The sequence below is a fragment of the Bufo gargarizans genome, chromosome 3 (assembly GCF_014858855.1).
Source record: "Bufo gargarizans isolate SCDJY-AF-19 chromosome 3, ASM1485885v1, whole genome shotgun sequence".
NCBI classification, from domain to species: domain Eukaryota; kingdom Metazoa; phylum Chordata; class Amphibia; order Anura; family Bufonidae; genus Bufo; species Bufo gargarizans.
The window spans coordinates 48853116-48872582 of record NC_058082.1 but is presented as its reverse complement, the minus strand read 5'-3'; the positions used below and the strand labels follow the sequence as shown (position 1 = coordinate 48872582).

Genomic DNA, 19467 nt, shown 5'->3' with positions numbered 1-19467 from the left:
ATTAGTTTATGTAGATGTCCCTTCCTGTACTCTATCATATGAAAATGTTCCGCTATTTTACCTTTGCAGTACAATATATCACGTAAGTCAAGATGTGTACGTATTGCTTTTTCTGGTATAACGCTTATCCGTAATTTTGTATATGTCCTCCTTTTATTAGTAGTTGATGTGCATCATATAATAGAATAAGAATTGACCTTTTGTTACTGTTGAAATTTTATGGTTTCCAGTTTTTTTTAGCTGGTTTTGAGAATAGCTGACAACTAAATTGGACAACTCAACAGCTCCTAAGTTGTCACCCAACCCTCCCAGGCTACTAAATGGAAAATTAGTTCAGAAAAGTAATATTGTATTTTTCACTTTATAAGACACACGTGATGATAAGACGCACCTAGGATTTAGAGAAGGAAAATATGAAAAAAAAATATTTATATTTCTAATCCGTATCATTGGGGGACACAGGATTGACCATGGGTATAGCTGTTGCCACTAGGAGGTGGACACTAAGCACAAAGGTGTGAGCTCCTCCCTTCAGCTGTACCCTTCCTACAGGCACTAAGCTAAATCAGTTTTAGTGTCTGTAGGAGGCAGACCTCCCTGCTTTGCAGGGCTGCTAATTTTTAATTTTTCTTTTTTCTCGCCCAGTTTCCTTGGGGGACACAGAAGACCTTGGTATAGCTCATCTCCCTAGGAGGCGTGACACTAAGTGAAAACTGTTAAGCCCCTCCTCCACAGCTATACCCTCAGCCTGGAGAGAGAGACTGCCAGTTTTTGCTTAGTGTCCAAGGAGGCAAGACACTCCCTGCTACTGCAGGGCTGTTTTCTCCTGTTTAGTTTTAGTTTTGCTTTTTACTTTTTTTCTTTTCTTTTTCTTCAGATCATCAGGGACAACAGAGACGCACTAGACCTCTCTGTTTCTCCCGGGGTTGAGCTGCGCCAGTGCCGGCATCCGCACTGCTGCCTCCCCCACAGAAGACAAGGTGGACCAGGGCAGCCTAGCTCCCCTGCATCCCGCCAGCGTAAGGGTCGCCCGCACGCCAAGTCCCTCTTCCAGCGTCCTGCCACTACGGTGCCAGTAGCTGAAGGGGCGACCCTGCTGGAACAGACCGAGGGTGAAGACGGCTATGGTGAGAGATTGGCTTCTCCAGCCCTACGTCCCCCCCCTCACCCCTCACCCCACCCCGGTCTCCTGCGTGCCTGACCCCCATACTGGGCCTCTGGACCCTTCTGTCCCTGCTAGACTAGGCTGGCCCCTGGGCTGCCGCAGGGCGACATTCTGCTCCCTCTCTCCTGGTCTCCATAGGACATTAGCACCTTCTCTCTGCAAGAAGGATGCCTAGGGAGCTGCAGAGGTCCGCACCTAGCTGCCCCTGACGGAGGGGTTATGCAGGCTTCCCACCCTCACTGGCACCCGGTCTCAGGTCTCCCTCTCTTACCGGCCACTGCTTCAGGGCCAGGGGGCCCGCGCCTTGCTGCCCCTGACCCTCCTCTACCCTCATGGGCACCGGTCCAAGGGCAAGGTGGTTGTGGCTGCCGGCCATATGGTGCAGTGAAAGGGCTGCCGGGCGCAGGGTCCTCGCTTCCGGGCAGCGGGGTGGGCACCCGCGGCCTGCAAATGAGCGCTATGCTTCAAGCCCCCGGCCGACCGTCGGAACATTCCGGTCGGCCGGGCGCAGCGAAATCAGGGTCCCCGGCTCTTCCGGCCCGCGGGGTGGGCATCCGCGGCCGGTATGTGCAGGCGCCGCTCCGTAGGCCCGGCCGGTATTTGAATACTGTGCGGCCCCGGTCAGCCGGGCGCCGCTACAAATTTAGGCCCCGGCTTCACGGCCTGCTAGGCCGCAAAATTCCGGCCTCTGTTGGAGGGGGCTGGAACTTCTCCAGGCGCGAATTCTTCGCGCCTGGAGGTTCCCCCGCCCCCAGGGGATCGCAGCGCCGCCCCCCAGGCCGGATCCCTGTTAACCCTTTGGGTACAGGCCGGCTTCAGATGGGCCTGTGTGGCTGCCCCCCCCTTTTTTTCCCTGCTTCTCAGGGATTCTGTGCCCCTATAGGTGGCTCACCTTTCTGCCTCAGTGAGGCTGTTATAAAAAAAAAAAAAAAAATATATATATATATATATATATATATATATATATATATATATATATTATTTATTTATCTATTATATATACCTTGTGGGCTGCGCAGGACGCTGCAGCCTGATCTCAGTAGTGCTGCCTGTATACATGCCCCCCTTCCATAGGCGGCATGTCGCGCTCCCCGGCTGCGGCGCTGCCAGGGTCATTTTCCCCTTCTAGGCGTTTTTCTTGCCCTCTTCCGCGATACGGCGCTGGTCAAGTGCATGCGGCCCTTTCTGTAGGCAGGATTCGTCACCCTCTCCAGTTATGACGCCTGCCATGTGCAGGACCCCCCTCCTCGGCGGGATACTGCACTCTCCCTGGCTGCGGGTTGGCCTTGTGCATGAACCCCTCTTCATTGGCAGACTACGGCAGTTTCTCCGGATACGGTGCTGGCCATGTGCACGGCCCCCTTCCACAAGTGGGACGCTGCCTCTCACTGGTTTCGTTGCCGATGATGTGCATGACCCCCATCATTCTTAAGCGGAATACTGCACTCACCGGATACGGTGCTGGCCATGTGCACGACCCCCTTCCATAGGTGGAACGCTGCACTCTCACTGGATTCGCTGCTGACCATGTGCGTGACCCCCTTCCATAGGCGGAACGCTACACTTGTGCGTCGCTGACGCCCATAGGCATGGCTCCCTTCCGTGGACGGCATTCGGCACTCTCACTGGATTCACTGCCAGCCATGTGCATGACCGCTTTTCCATAGGCGGTACGATGCGCTCTCATTGGATTCGTTGCCGGCCTTGGGCATGCCTCCTTCCCTGTGGCGGCATACATACACTCCCTCGGTCGGTGGTTGTTCTCTAACCGGTACGTTGTTGGCCATGTGCATGAACCCCATACGTGGCGGGGTGCTTGCACTCTCACTGGATCCGCTGCCGGCCGTATGCATGACCACTCTTCCGTGGGCGGTGTACGCACTCTCACTGGTTTCGCTGCCGGCCATGGGCATGCCTCCTTCAGGTGACATACACACATTCTCACCGACTGCTCGCACTCTCCCTGGATGCGATGCTGGCCATGTGCATGACCCCCCCCCCCCCCCCACTTTTTTCTGGGCGGCATACTACACTCTCACCGGATACGTTGCTGGCCTTGAGCATGGCCCTCTAACATGGGTGGAACGTTTACGCTCCCATTGTATACGGTGCTGGCCTTGTGCGTGACCACCCCTCATTCCTGGGCGGAAATTTGCACGCTCACGAGGTTCAAGGCTGTTCTTGTATGTGCTGTGTTGGACTTGCACATGTTTCCCTTTATTAGCGGAGTTGTTACACTCTCACGAAATTTCGGTGTTGGGTGGATTGTTGCACACTCACTTAATGCTAGGATAGCCCTGTGCATGTCCCCCTTTCACTAGGTGGACTTCCTGCTGGATACTGTGTGGCTATGTGCATGGCGCCCTTCTGGGCGAAGTATGGTACGCCCTACTTCTCTGACGTAGGTACGACCTTGGGCATCACCCCCCTTTTTTGGGGCGGGCCTTTGCACTCTTACAGACTACAGTTTGCCAGGTACATTTCCCCCCTTTCGGGGCGGTCAGTTTGCGTTCCATCGCATAAAATACTAGTCTTGTGCATAACTCTTTTTCAGTTTGCACTTTGCACTTCCGTAGATTCTGTGGCGCTCTGTGGCTGGCCCTCTTCGCTGAGTGATATTTTTGCAGTGAGCGGACGCTCTCGTGCATTGTTCGGGCCGCGTATGCCTTCTCGTTCCGTAGGTGGGTTGGCCTCACTGCTTACGGGGCTACTCGTACGTATGCCTCCTTTCCTCCTGCGACATATTTATTATCTTGGGAGTCGGTGGTTGCAGCAAGACTTGCATTATTCTCTACAGAGATCATTCTGTCCACCTGTGTGAGCCTCAGGTGTTGTCCAATGAACAACAAATGAATACCTTTTATATATATAAGTAAACGGGCTCTACCTGCTCGCTACTGCACCGAGCTGGGCGGTGCTCATTCATTTCGTTGGCCCTTCCGCCCGGGGAGTGTTCGTGGTTCCTAGATACGTACCCATTCGTCCTCCCGTGGCATTGTTTCCCTGCGCTAGTGGTTACATGGTCGAGAGTGCTGTCTGCAGCGCCCGTCGCATTCTATGTTGGCTCTGGCGGGACTACAGTCCCCTCACCTACTACTATTTCCTCCTCTTCGAGTGCGGTGTGGTATGATTCTTTCCGGTTGGCGCCCTCGGCGTTCAGTCTGCTCTGCTACCAGGTTCGGTCACTCTTCTTGGGAAGGTCATCCAACTTCTCTTGGGTGCTCGCTTACCCAGGTCCGGAGGACCTCCACCTTGGGTTCTTCAGGGTATTCGCCTTCTGCGAGGCGGTGAACCGGGCGTCTCAGTGTAGCGGGGTTCTGCCTTTGAGCTGTCCTATGGCTTCTCTGTTACCCACTCCTCCTTTCGTTTGGAGGGTGTTATGCCGGCCTCTTTCTCGACTGCCTTTTCTCGCCGTCTCTGTTTGGCTCCCACTCGGTACGGATCACTCCGAATGTGGCTTCTGTTCCGGCCACGCTTCAGAGGCTGTTCCTTCACTGCCCTCCCCTCTGGGGAGAGCATGGTTGTTCCTGTTGATGGTTCTGGTGTTCCTTTTGGCCTCGTACTGTCCCCCTTGTTCAAACTGGCTGTACTTGCTGTGTGCCTATTTACCGGGTCTACCGCGTTCTGTCCTCCCGCTGGGTGCAGATTGCGTTTTTTCCACTCTAGGCAACGTTTCTGCTATGGACTTACCTTCTCGGTAACTTGGGAGGACTACCATTTAGTCAAGATTGTCTTTAGATCCCCCACACCGGGACTGTAGTCCGTCTTCCTGTGGTGGCTACATCGGCTTGGGCTTTAGCCTGTCTTGTACTGGCATCTGGCGGTTGCTGGACGGACCCTTTTGGTCCCTGTCTGTCTGTCCTTCTGCTCCCCCACTCCGGTGGATACGGAACACCTTTGTTCGGGGCCGACGGGACCAGTTCTACGACCGTTCTGCCCGGGTTACTGGTCTGCGCCTGTTCATTGGGTTTTCGCCCGCTTGCCCAGGCGACTATTGTGGGCTCGCTAGTGTCACTCCTGGCCGTGTTTTCGTCCAGGATCTGTGGTAGGAATTAGGGCTTTCCTTGGGGTTCTGTGGGAAGCTGGGCGTTCCCCCACTCTGCCTTTCTCTCTCCATGGTTCTGTCCTTCTCCAGTCCGGCCTGGACCTGGGACTGGGACTCTGTTGCTTGAAGTGTCAGTGTCTGCGCTGTCCTTCCTCTTTCAGCGTTCCCCGCCCCTCTGGGCCTGTCAGGACCTTCTTCCGTGGAGCGGCTCTTGGTTTCCTTTTGTACTGCCCTCCGGTACCGCCCTGGGAACTACATACTGGGCTCTTGGCGCTCCAATCTTTCCCTTGGAACCGTTACAGCAGTTCTCTCTACTCCTTCTGTCCTGTACGGTTGTGTTTCTGTAGTCATCGTGTCTATGACGGGTGCCTGAGTGGCGGCCCTTCTTGTTCCGAGCCTTCTGTCTTTCCCCAGGACAGGGCTGTTCTCCATTCTGTCTCTTCCTTCCTTCTGAAGGTGGTGTTCGCCTTTCCTTTCATCAAGGCAGTCGTCCTCCCCTTCTCACCCCCGGGAACGGACACTTCACCGTTTTGGACGTTGTTTGGGCCTTGCAGTTTTTCCTTGGGGATCTCCGACTCTTGTCGACGTTTGGTCTCTTGTGTTTCCAGGAGGTCCGCGCAGAGGGTGGATGGCCTCCAGGGTGGCTTTCCTCCGCTTTCTCGGAGTGGCTTTTGCTGTGGTTGCCGCACCAAGGGCAGGGTTCTGCTTTTGGTGTCGCCATTCATTTCACCAGAGCTGTCGGTTCCTCCTGGGCCGGAGACATTAGGCTTCGGCCATGCATTTGTGCAAGGCTGTCACTGGTCTTCCTTGCACACCTTACCGAGTTCTGCAGGGTGCATACTCGGGCTTCGGCGTATGCTGCCTTGGGCCGCCTGGTCGGCAGGCGGCGGTTTTTTGATGCCTTCGGGTGCTTCGCCTTGGTGCTGTGGTCCCTCCCCTCTTGGACTGCTATTGAACGTCCCAAGGTCTTCTGTGTCCCCCAAGGAAACTGGGCGAGAAAACGAGATTTTTGTATAACTTACCAGTAAAATCTCTTTCTCGCTCTTTCCTTGGGGGACACAGCACCCACCCATTCTTTGTTTTTCTTGGCACGGTTTCCGAGTTGTTTTACCCTTTGGGTAGTTGGCTTGTTGGTTCCACTTTTGGACTTTGCCTTTTTTTTTCACTACTTGGACACGCAACTGGCAGTCTCTCTCTCCAGGCTGAGGGTATAGCTGTGGAGGAGGGGCTTAACAGTTTTCACTTAGTGTCACGCCTCCTAGGGAGATGAGCTATACCAAGGTCTTCTGTGTCCCCCAAGGAAAGAGCGAGAAAGAGATTTTACTGGTAAGTTATACAAAAATCTCGTTTTTCTTTTCTTCTAGTGGGATTTCAGGCAGTCCTAGCTGCCTACACTCCCACCCAGGTGACGGGAGACAAGGGGGTCTCCCTAAGCCCGCTTCTCCCCGCCGGTCTCCAGAAGTCAAGGAGGACCAGAGGTTCCTAAAGCCTCTGAATCCCGCCAGCCTTCGGATCACCTCGACCGCCCACTACAAGTCCCCTCTACTTCCTGTGTAGCGGCCCTCCCCAAGGGTCCGCACACTGAAGGTGGTGATCCGGCTGGAGCCGGGGGGCGGGCGCAGGAAAGACGCCGGACACATGAGTATTTCTGGACCCCAAAGTGCTCCCCTCCTCCCTCCCCTTCTCGGGTTACCTTGAGTGATTTCCCCCATGGAGTCCTTGTCCCCTCCATGCATCTTTCTCCTGTCGGGAGTGGGGGGGTGGGGTGGGATCTGGAGAAGACTCCAGAGCGCAATGACCCCTCTCCTTTGCTCCCTTCCTCCTTATCAGCGTTCCCTGTCCGTGCTCTGCCCGTGGCACTGCTAATTGAGGCCTTCTGCGGTCTACTCTCGCATCGGCTGCCCGCGGGTTCTTCTCTCCTGGCCGGCATCTCCATTCGGGAGGGGCTCTAGCGGCAGCTTTGCTATCCCGCAAGCGGGAAGGGAGGGGGCCGGAGGCCTCTTTAGCAGGGACAGCCGTGGACCGACTCCATTTTGGGGTGGGGCATGAAGTTCGCTGCACTCCCTCTCCTTCATCTGTATCCTGGCGCGAATCTTGGCGCTTTTTTTTGCCTCCACCCACCTCCTGTTTCAAGTGGACCTCTGCGGGACTCTGGCTCAAGGCACCTCTGGACAAGCTGCATTGAGGGACACAGGCCGGGTAAGCTCTGTCTCCCCTTCCTACAGGGTTTAACCTACCCCCCTCATCCTCCTACCCCAGACCTCAAAGCAAGCGGTCACTTCTGTGCGCCATTTTGCTTGTGCTTCTTGTCGCTCAAAATTTCCATCCGGTCAGTTAGATCCCCTCTGCTCTTCGTGCTCTGCTCCACTGCCAAGTGGCCATGACCCTAACCCAGTCGCCCCTACTGCCCAGCCGTAGAGGGCGCGCTCCCTGTCAAGGATGGTACAGGATGTCTCCTATACCAACAAAGCCATTGTGGAAATACCGTTTGTCCGCAAGCCAGTGCTCTGACCAGTCCGACTCTGGGGATCCTGGGGCTCATTCCCATCGTGGCCGTCCCACTAAATGGGCCAGACCAAGCTCCCCCAAAAGGGTGTATGCATCTAGTTTCCTCTGCCTCTCCGCCACCTCCCAGAGATTCTCACTCCAAATTGTCCTCCTTGGGAGAGGCATGTTCCGAGGAGAGGTTTTCAGATGCGGATTTTGTCTCTCTTGAGGGTCAGTCTTCAAAACTGTCCTCCATAGTGGATGATCCCATTACAGCGGTTATAAAGTCCTTACAGGTTGAGGACCCCGCACCCTTATCGACCAGCTCGAGTTTTTCCTTCAGGAGGTCCCATCGCTCGCCCAAAGGTTTCCCCATCCACCAGGATTTAGATTCCTCTTTTCCAAGGAGTGGGATTTTCTTGATAGACGTTTTGCCTTAACAAAATGCTTAGACGTCCTTTATCCATTTCCGGAGGATTTGACTAAGAAGTGGTCACCCGTTGTTGACCCGCCAGTATCCTGCTTGGCAAAACATACCACTTTGCCAATGGCTGATGGGGCTTCTTTCTCTGATACTGGGGATAAATAATTGGAATCTTTCGCAGAATCATCCTTTGAAGCAGTGGGCACACTGCGACCGGTTTTTGCCTCTACATGGGTGAGCAAATCTATGGGTGAGTGGGCAAACAGTCTATGTCAGGGTCTCTCCTCGGGGGACCCGTCGAAGGAACTTTCGAATATTGCCCTGCAGCTCTCCCATGCCAGTGCGTATATTTGTGAAGCCTCTCTGGACGCAGCCAAGCTAATGGCCTGCTCGTCAGCCCTTTTGGTGGCTATTCGCCGTATCCTATGGCTCTCCTGCTGGGCGGCAGATAATGCTTCAAAGCGGACCCTGACCACCCTCCACTTTACTGGCAGCATACTTTTTGGCAAAACCCTGGACGAGATCATTTCTGATGCTACAGGTGGTAAGAGCACCCATTTTCCACAGAACAGGGTTCGTTTCAACAAGTCAAAAAGCGTAAACCTCTTTTTCGCCCCTTTCAGAGTTTTTCCAGCCCCAAGAGGCCAACCGACAAGTCTGCCCCGGATCAGAAGCGCAAGGCTTCCTTCAAACCTCGCCCTTCTTGGCATCCCCATCAACAGGGCTCCAAGTCCTATAACCCCAAGACCTCATCTGCATGACGTGCAGCTTCCAGCGCCCTCCAATCGGGTAGGTGGCAGTCTTCATCTGTTTAGTCATGTTTTGCTGGCTCACGTCTCGGATGCCTGGGTGAGGGAGGTCATCTCAGAGGGTTACAAGCTGGAACTCAGGTCCCCCCCTCCACCCCATTTTTTTTTTCTCGCTAGTCTCTCCCGGCCTCTGCCTCTGCCCCAAATTCCTTTTTCAGGCTATTCACAAATTTCACACACTTCTGCGGCAGGGAGTGATCGTCCCAGTTCCTGCGCAAAACCTTTTTTGCGGGTTCTACTCCAATCTCTTTGTGGTCCCCAAAAAGGAGGGGACGTTCCGTCTCGTTCTGGACCTCAAAGCACTCAACCGCTTCCTTCGGCTCCGCCACTTCTGGATGGAGTTCCTTGAGATCAGTCATTGCGTCTATGGAACCGGGGGAGTACCTGTCCTCGATAGACATCAAGGACGCTTATCTTCATGTTCCCATCTGCGTCAGTCACCAAAGGTTTCTCCGGTTTGCAGTGGGTCCCTTTCACTACCAGTTTGTGGCCCTCCGGTTCAGCCTGGCCACAGCTTCCAGAGTCTTTATGAAGGTTCTGGCTGCAGTCATGGCCCTGCTCCATGCCAGGGGTATAGTGGCGATTCCATACTTGGACAATATCCTGATAAAGGGTCTGTCATCACTGCATGCTGGCTCTGGGTCACATGGTCTCTGCCTTCGAAGCAGTTCCCTATGCTCAGTTTCATACCAGGACTCTAAAGCGAGCCATTCTAACCAATTGCGACCATTCTCCAGCCTCCCTGGATCGGCTCATACGTCTCCGGGCCCCGACCCGCCGGGCCCTGAGGTGGTGGTTGGTTTCCTCGATGCTGACATCGGGCCGCTCTTTCCTTCCTCTCTGTTGGACGGTGCTGACAACAGACACAAGCGTCTGGGGTTTGGGGGGGGGGGGGGGGGAAGTGAGTGTTGGGAAATCTATCCGTTCACGCAAGGAGTGCTTCCTCCCAATCAACATTCTGGAATTTAGAGCGATTCATTGCTCTGCTTCGTTGGACCGACCATCTTCGGGGACGTCCAGTTCGAGTTTAGTCTGACAACTCCAATCAGCAGGGCGGCACCTGGAGCCCGGCAGCCATGGCGAAAACGGCTCCAATTCTCAGCTGGACGGAGAGCCATATTCTGGCGCTGTCGGCAGTTCACATTCCCGGCGTCAACAACTGGATCGCCGACTTCCTCAGCCGGGAGCGTCTCGATCCCGGCGAATGGGCTTTTCACCTGCAAGTTTTTCTAGCCATCTGCGAGCGATGGGGTCAGCCAGACGTGGATCTCATGGCCTCCCGCTTCAACCACAAGGTAGAGAACTTTGTCGCACGGTCCAAGAATCCTATGGCCCTGGCGTACGACGCCCTAGTGATTCCATAGAGTCAGTTAACTTTCCTTACGTGTTCCCTCCCCCCCCCCCCTCCCCCCCCCCCCCCCCATTCCGAGTCTCCTCCGGAAGATCAGGTCCGAAGGTCTGCCAGTCATTCTCGTGGCCCCCGATTGGCCACGCCAAGTGTGGCACGCATCTCCAGTCGCCCTCCTCGCCGACGAACCCTGGCGCCTTCCCCTTCGGGAGGACCTCTTGTCGCAGGGACCAATCTTCCACCCGAATTTAGGGCCTCTACATTTAACGGCATGGCTGTTCATGCCGCCGTACTAAGGGCTCTGGGTTTCTTGGATGCTGTTGTCCAGACCAAGCTGTCGTCTTCCTGAATCTACCACTGCACCTGGAAGTCCTACTTTAGTTGGTGCGAGCGTCAGCAGCTGACTCTCGGTTCCCTCAAAGGGCAAGTTTCGGCTCTTTCCATTCTTTTTCAGCGGAACTTGGCTTTACTTTCTGCGGTTCGGACCTTTCTGCAGGGGGTTGCACACACTGCACCCCCTTTCCGTCCTCCGTTGAATCCTTTATCTAGTGCTCAGCGCTCTCCAGTCTTCACCGTTTGAGCCTTTGCAGCAGGTGTCGCTTCGCTTCCTGTCCTACAAGGTGGCCTTTTTGGTGACGATCACTTTCATCCGTGGGGTGTCGAAACTCGTGGCTTTCCTGTCGGTCGCCCCTTCCTGATCCTCCATCAGGACAAAGTAGTCCTTCGTCCTGTTAAGTCCTTCCGTCTGAAGGTTGTGTCGGCATTCCATCTCAATGAAGAGATCATTCTACCTTCCTTTTGTCCTGCCCTGTCTCATCCTCATGAGCAGTTGCTCCACACTCTGGATTTGGTACGAGCCATTCACATCTATCTGTCCCAGACATCATTTTTTCGGTGGACGGATTCCCTGTTTGTCATTCCAGAGGGGCTGAGACGAGGGCTGGCTGCGTCTAAAACTTCTATTTCCCGATGGATTAATTTGGCCATTGTGGAAGCACACCACGTCAGTGACTGGACCTCACCCATCCAGGTTACTGCTCATTCTGCTCGGGCAGTGCATCATAGTGCTTCGGCCCTTCAGGTATGCAAGGCAGCTACCTGGTCTTTTTTGGACACCATTTCCAAATTTTACAGGGTACACACCTTTGCGTCTTCTGACGCTTCTCTGGGGTGTATAGTTTTGCAGACTGCTGTTCTCAGATTGGCTGGTGGATTCTTGTTTATGGCCACCCTTGGGACTGCTCTTTAACGTCCCATGGTTAAGCATGTGTCCCCCCAATGATATGGATGAGAACTAGATTTTTGTACTTACCGTAAAATCTGTTTCTCTCCCGTTCATTGGGGGACACAGCTTTCACCCGTTCTCTCTTTTACGGGCCTCTTCTGGCCTTCGTGGTTCTGGGTTTGTACATAGTTTTGTCTTACTGTTTTTTTTCTTGCTTCTCCTACTGCTTTTGCACTAACTGATTTAGCTTAGTCCCTGTAGGAATGGTATAGCTTAAAGAGGACCTTTCATTACAATAAAAAATCTAAACTAAGTATGCTAACATGGAGAGCGGCGCCCAGGGATCTCCCTGCACTTACTATTATCCCTGGGCGTCGCTCCGTTCTCCCGGTATAGGCTCCGGTATCTTCAGATTTTCGGCTCAACTGGGAGGAGCCTGCTCTTGTTCTCCTGGGCGTCTCCTTCTCCCAGGCTATGAGCTGAGTACTGCGATTGGCCAGCACTCCAGCCTGTGAGAAGGAGACGCCCAGGAAAACAAGAGCAGGCTCCTCGCAGTTGAGCCGAAAATCTGAAGATACCGGAGCCTATACCGGGAGAACGGAGCGGCGCCCAGGGATAATAGTAAGTGCAGGGAGATCCCTGGGTGCCGCTCTCCATGTCGGCATACTTAGTTTAGATTTTTTTTATTGTAATGAAAGGTCCTCTTTAAGGGAGGAGCTCACACCTTTGTGCTTAGTGTCTGCCTCCTAGTGGCAACAGCTATACCCATGGTCAAACCTGTGTCCCCCAATGAATGGAAGAGAAACATATTTTGCGATAAGTGCAAAAATCTAGTTTTTATATCAGAACTCAGATGAGATCCCCAGATCAGACCCGATATCAGATCCTCGATCTGAACTCCATATCTGATTCTCAGATCAGACCCCCATATCGGATGCTCAGATCAGACCCCTATATCAAATCCTCAGATCAGAACTCCATATCAGATCCTCAGATATAGACCACCATATCAAACTTCAGATCAGACCCACATCAGACCTCCACGTCAGAGCCCCATCAGAGCTAAAATAAATAAATAAATTAAAGTAGAACTCCCGGCAAACTGTTTATTCTCTGACCCGCTAGAAAGTGATGTCATGTGACCAACTCTGTGATCTCCAATGGACACCGGACAGGAAGTCAGTTATGTCTCTATTAATTCCTGTGAGGCTCCCGTAGGAATACATAGAGAAACTGACTTCCTGTCCACACATAAGATGTTGTGTCATTTAGAGAATCTGATTGCTGGTCACATGACACAGGTGAGAAGCAGTGCAGTGCAGCGCAGTGCCTGGAGGAAGACCAGGGAGGATGACTACAGCGCTTCACTCCCCGTGCCGCCTACATACTAGTGAGTGTTTGTTTAACATAATGGAAGCCATCGCTAGTATTTGCTTTATAAGACGCACTGCCATGCACCCTCCTCCCACTTTTGGGGGGCAAAAGTGCATCTTATAAAACGAAAGACGGTATATCATCTGCTCCTAAAGCGCTCCATCACTAAGCATATTCTCTTAGTTCTTAGTCAGACAAAAACTCAATCTCAATAAGCGGGAACATGCCAAACCAGTCCGAGATTTATGAAAAGTTTAATATTTTTCCCCAGAGTAGTCAATCACTGCTCTGCACAATGTAGACTCCAATCAAATCTCTGATCCTAATTTCCCTATATTAACCAGAGAAAGGAGCAGAGAATAGTGAAGTACCACAACCACCATTAAGCATCCAGCATTTACTGTGCTTACAGAATGGATAAAATCACAAGCATGTAACAAAGATGAAAAGCCGGTTTTCTGTCCTGATAGTGTGCAGACCAGTGAATGGCAACTCTGGAGAAAAATCTTAAACTTTTCCTGAATCTCGGACTGGTTTGGCCTGTTCCCGCCTATTGAGAAGAGCGGGGTTTGCTCTGCCTCAGAATTTTGTTTGGTGTGAACGGAACGCACTTCACCAGAAACCTGCAGCGCCCACAGTAGAATTTACAATTTGAAATCTTTGTTTTATTTGACTTTGCATATTTTCTCAGACTCGGAGTGCAGGAAACAACATGGTATATGACCTCCCGATGTGGGAGCTGTATTGGCTGACATATTGGTGTCCAGTCAACTTATTTCATATAAACCGGTGAAGCTAAGAAATGAAACAAAAATTGCAATTTTGAGAAGTTGGCAGCAGAAGACAAGTCAGGGACTCTTATTCTTGAAACCGGGTGGACTGTCCTCCTTCCTTACGTAGTCACATGCAGTATTGTTTTTGAGCTCATTGCACCCCTGTCTCATCCTCCCAGAAATATTCTTACCTTTAGGCCATGGTTTTTTGTTTTTGTTTTTATAAAAATTGCTACCCATAGTGTACTATGAACTCTCATTGAATTGTCTCTATCATCAGGCATCCGCCCTGGAAGGATTTTCCGCACAAGCAGACGCCTTTGCCGGTTTTCCCACAGGACCTGGTACACCGTTTCCACTGCAGCCAGGATTGCCCCAGCGCGGCTGGCAATAATCATTCTTCAAGTCCACAGCATTTTAGCGAGGTTCATCTGTGTCACTGTTTTTAGGGTCTTTTTAGGTTCTGGATTTTTTTATTCTTTTTAAAAGACTTGTCTGAGGGTTTTGTTACTGTAACCGGCAGGCATTAACTGACACAGGAATCATGACAAGGTTAGCCTATGGGTCTAATTTATTTTTACATTTTTTATTTAGTCAGTTTTATACTATTTTAGTTCATGAAATGTAGTATTCCTCACACCTTTTCGGTGAGTTTTAATAGAGCACGTAATTTGCCGCTTTATGATTTTAAAGAATCGCAGAAATGTTAGGGGTTTATTCCTAGTGTTTTTTTTTTGTTTTTTTTTAAAGGGTATATACATATTAGGTGTTCCGTATGATTTGGCGAGATCAGTGTATAATTTTTCTCATTGGGCTGTTGGATGTTGGCACCATTTTACCAATCTGTCCTTCTGTAGCAGGAAATAGGCCACACCAGGGTGACATTAGAAGTCTCAAGCTAGCCACTTCAAATAGTTGATCAGGTGGTGCTGGAAGTCAGACCCCCACCGCTCAGATATGGATGACCTATCCTGAGGATAGGTCCTCAATACTCTACTACTGAAGAGACTATGGCCAACCTGCACTACCTTGGATTGGATATATAATTGGGGGCACAGGAATAAGAGGGCACCAGATTTGGACAGGGTTGGCCAGATTGAAAGCAGACTTGTCTGATCCTTTTCATCGGGGGCGGTCTGCTAGTTACAACTGACATGAGACTGCCTCATATCTATGGCCAGTCTTAATGGGCTTGACATGAAGCTGCTCACTGCCACTCACTATAGATGGTGGCTTTTCCCACCTCCTTCATGATCCCTCTTGTCAAGTAGGAGCAACTAGAGGGATCATTGGGTTGTAATGAAAAATTCTTGGAGCGTATGACACAGAATCACAGGCCATTACATTTGTATCCTCCATTCCATGATAGGTGATTAGTTAGTTTGGTTTCCATGTAACACTATTACTACAGTAGATGAGGTGATGTACAGTTATAAAGAACATCTTTTACTAAGTAACAGGAAATGCAGTGAGGGCTTTCTGCTATACGCGCTGACACACCATTTTCTTTGTACATAGTATTGTGTTTGTTATGGAGTTGGGTGGTGGTCATTGGCACACTATCAGAAGCAAGCATTGGGTGCACCAATTACTCACCTTGCAGGACTCTCACGGTTATGTAAATGTAAGAGGTATGACAAATTGACTGGCCACTAATCACCCTAACGTAGAGCCCGTACTGTGCATACTCCACAGCAACCTATTGTGAAGGGTGAACATGGAATGGGGTTGCTTCCTTTCCTTTTTAATTCATGTACTATTAAGTATTTTAACATATCCACTGTAATTCTACAATGTCATTTTCATCAGTTTTACAATGGAAGATACAGTATTATTTATTGTACGATTGGGGGAAACACCAGGGTTTGGCAATGCTGCAGTTGGTCTTGGCCTATCTGGGACATTGATGCCATATTGCTAGGATATGCCATCAATATCACGTAGGTGCAGGTACCATGTCTGGGACGCGCTCCTATCTCCAGAACGGGACACCCAAAGCAAACATAGAGCAGCCGTGTATGCGTGGTCACCTTCTGTTCACTGCTATAGGAGATCTGAAAATAACTCGGCACTGGATCAGCTATTCCCGTCAGTCTTGTAGAGGTGAATGAAGAGGTGGCCGCACTGGTGCATTTTCCATTTACCGCTATGGGACTTCTGAGAATAGCTAAAGGCCATCACTCTGCTATTTTCGGAACTACAATAGTGATGAATGGAAAGCATGGGCGGTGTGCTCGCCTTCACTTTGGGGACCACGTTTGGAGATAAGAGTGGGTCCGATCTATGTCCCAGGTTAGCCAACCCCTTTATTGGGTTGGATCAGTAACAACATCTATCACCTATGCACAGGACAGATAATACATGTATGGTCAGCAGTCCCGAGTCCCTCATTTAATTGGAGCAATGGTCATGCCTGCGCACTAGTGCCTATTTACATGTCTGTGGGAATGATGCAACTAGTCGAGCGCAATATTTGGCTATCTCCATCGCTTCCTCAGAAATAAATGGAGCAGCGGCGTGCTTTTCCGACCAGCCGCCTCTTCCATTTCCAGGGGGCTCCACAAGGTATGTGCTTCCCATTTTCAGCTATCTTGTGGACGGGATAACGTGTTATAACAAGAATAAACCTTTAATTTTTTCCGTGTTACTATCTATATTTAAAGGGAACCTGTCGCCTGGAATCTGTGCATAGAGCTGAGGACAGGGGTTGCTAGATGGCCGCTAGCACATGCGCAATATCCAGTCCCCATAGCTCTGTTTCCTTTTATTGTGTAAAAAAACGATTTGACACATATGCAAATTAACCTGAGATGAGTCCTGTACGTGAGATGAGTCAGGGACAGGACTCATCTCAGGTTAATTTGCATATGTATCAAATCAGGGTTTTTTGCACAATAAAAGCACACAGAGCTATGGGGACTGGGTATTGCGGATGTGTTAGCGGCCATCTAGCAACCCATGTCCTCAGCTCTATACACAAAATCCCAGTGACAGGTTCCCTTTAAGAAAATGTATCTAGTCCTGCAGTTTTCACACTGGCCACTAGGCTTAACATATGTTAGGACTTCCTGTCTTTTAAGATTAGCTATATGAGCCACAAACACAGTGGACAAGAGTTGACTCATTGACTTCTATAGGAGAGTTTTGTAAGCATGCTCTGTGACCTGTGCAGAGGTCAGGAGGGAGTAGATAAGCTGTGATATCGCCTTCTGTGAATGGTGGATCCTGTCTTATCTATACAGCAGTGTTACTTGTCATTGTGATTATTCCTGTATTGGTGATGATAGCTACAGGAAATCATGACCTATTATTAGACCTATTGGCCAGTGTGAAAATTGCAGAATTAAATATATTTTTATAAAAAATATAGTGACCTGGAACATAAAAATAAAAAAACTTAGCAAAAATTCTAAAAACAAATACGTGATGTCATTAATCGGCACATTCCCTTTTAATGAAATGTTCCTACAACGTTCAGAATTTATTGTCTGAAGGGCTATAGAGTTCACGTTGCTTGATATGAGACCCAGGTATATCACTGCTTTCACATTTTTACATGAATTGCTGAGTGACTTTAGAAGTTTTAATGCTGGCCTCCAAATGAATATAATGTATTGTGAGGATATAACGTAGCTCAGGACACTAGTGCGGTGCCTCCATTAAGAAGCATTGCCCTTTAATAGAGACTGATGCATGGCTGCAGTTATCATGCTTGGAGAAATGTAGTATTAAGGTGGCCATACACATTAGACAGAAGTAGGTTGTCCTATGAGTAATGTAAAAAATGAGAATCGAACATCATATAGAACATGACAACCTCTTTCTAACAAAGCTAGAACCAGCCCCGTACCTGACATGGCTCCAGAGATCTCCACATTTATTGCACTGATGCTCAATTAGATTTATTTCCATCTGGAAGCTTAGGGGACATGTCCTTTCTGCAGCAGCTCAGGTGGCAGTTGAAGGATGGAACTGAGCATATATGTCAACCTCAGTTAGCTGGACAGGGAATTTAGAAAAAGAGCAAACAGCAGGTGGCGCTATACAGATATGTTTCAGTGAATAACTTGGTGGCTATAAAAAGTTTTTAATTACATACAATTAAAAAAGTATTCAGATGCAGGTGCTGGTGTGAAAAATGTAGAATGCACAACCCATTTAACGATCATTTTGCAGATGCAGCCTTACACACATTAGTCCGTATTGGCCGTTACAGTTGTTCAGACTGGCAGAATATATTCAATGAAACCGTGCGATAAACTTTAATCTAATGTGTACGGTCACCTTTAGGGTTATTAAAGTAAATCTGTCGGAGCAGGACACTGATTATAATAATGCAGTACGCCAAGTAGTCATCAGTGGGTTGAAGGCAGTTTTAAAGAGCTCATCTCATTCCCTGTTAGGACATATGCCCGTAGTAGCAGGGGGTCCATGTGCACCTTGGGAGTTAGCAATGCAAGCATTAGCTTTTAGGTTTTCCGATTCATTTTAATGGCGGTCCAACCTGGACAGAAATGACCTTTGAAATCAATGTATGAGACATGTAAAATAACCTCCTTTTTAAAGAAAATGAAATAATAAATCATGCATAAAATGAATTAAAGAAGATAAATGCTAACTTTTTCTGAAGCAGCCGTATTAAAGAGGATCTTTGCCAGATCTCACAAGACAATCCGCATACGTTATTGCGTAGATCCATGTCAGAATGGCGGCATGATACTTTCTGCCTGATATTATAATGAGCATTTTCTGAGTCCAGCTAGAGGCTGAGAGAGGTGAGAGTCTGCTGTCTCCACCGCGCATCTTTCAGTGTACCTCTTCTCCTGCAGCTGCGGAAACCTTACACTGCTCTGTCCAAGCTGTAGTCTCCTTACAGAGAGCGCCTTGGTCGGCTTGAGGAGGCTTATAGGCCATACGTGCTTCTCTGGAATTATGGAAAGAAGGTATGCAACTGAGGTCATGGCAAGCTCTGCCTCTAATGCCACATGATGTAAGACAGCTATCCTGTAAGTCAATGTTGGACCCTTTATATCGGGTAATAAATAAGCCAGCACCTCATCTGCAGATGAGAGGCTGGCTTATTTATTATCCGAGTCATTTCTCAAAGCTTATTTAAAGGGTAGAACATTGACTCATTGGATAGCTGCCTTACATCTGGTGACTCTATAGTAAATTAAATCGGTAGATGGATTTAGAAACTAATTAGACGCCAAAACTTCTGCTGGAAAACTGTCTGTCTGACTACAGAAACAGACTGCAGCGTATACTGAGAAGTATGAGATTTGAGCAGCAGCAGGAGAAGAGGTACACTGTAAGGAGCTTATCAGATTCGGTGGGTGGGGAGTGAGTTTAACGCCTAATTACCCTGGACTCTCATCATCTCTCTTAGTTCCACAGGAAAACTTTAAGAACGAATAATACCGCCATTCTACCATGGATTTTTAAAGCACCAACCTTATCAGGTCTAAGAAATGTAATAAAGTATGCCGTTTATTTTGTGAATCTGGTGACAGATCCTCTTTATATGTCGTCTGTCTGTGATGTACCTAATACGTTCTGCAAATCTGAATTTGAAAATGACCTTGTTTTTCCGATATGTCTCGTTACTAGAATATGCATTGCACAAGCTGTGTGGGGTTGTCCAGGAATTTGATACTGATGGCCTATCGTCAGTATAGGTCATCAATATCAGTTCGCCAGTGGACTGACGCCTGCGACCTCTGCCTATCTGTTTGAGCAGGGCTTTACGCTCACCAGAGCATCACTGAGCGCTGTGGTCTCTTCTCAGCTAATCAAGCACAGCGCCTTCCACTGTAT

General features: G+C 49.8%; 1 protein-coding gene across 3 annotated transcripts in view; it reads left to right on the top strand.

Moving 5' to 3' along the window:
• Window positions 1-16372, top strand: part of PROSER1 (proline and serine rich 1) — a 58129-nt gene extending 41757 nt beyond the window's left edge. For all 3 annotated transcript variants that reach the window (XM_044288345.1, XM_044288344.1, XM_044288346.1), the window contains one exon: window positions 13931-16372. In XM_044288345.1, the coding sequence (XP_044144280.1) occupies window positions 13931-14044 (114 nt within the window). In that variant the 3' untranslated portion in view covers window positions 14045-16372. The remainder of the gene's footprint in view (window positions 1-13930) is intronic.
• Window positions 16373-19467: the final 3095 nt, after the last annotated feature.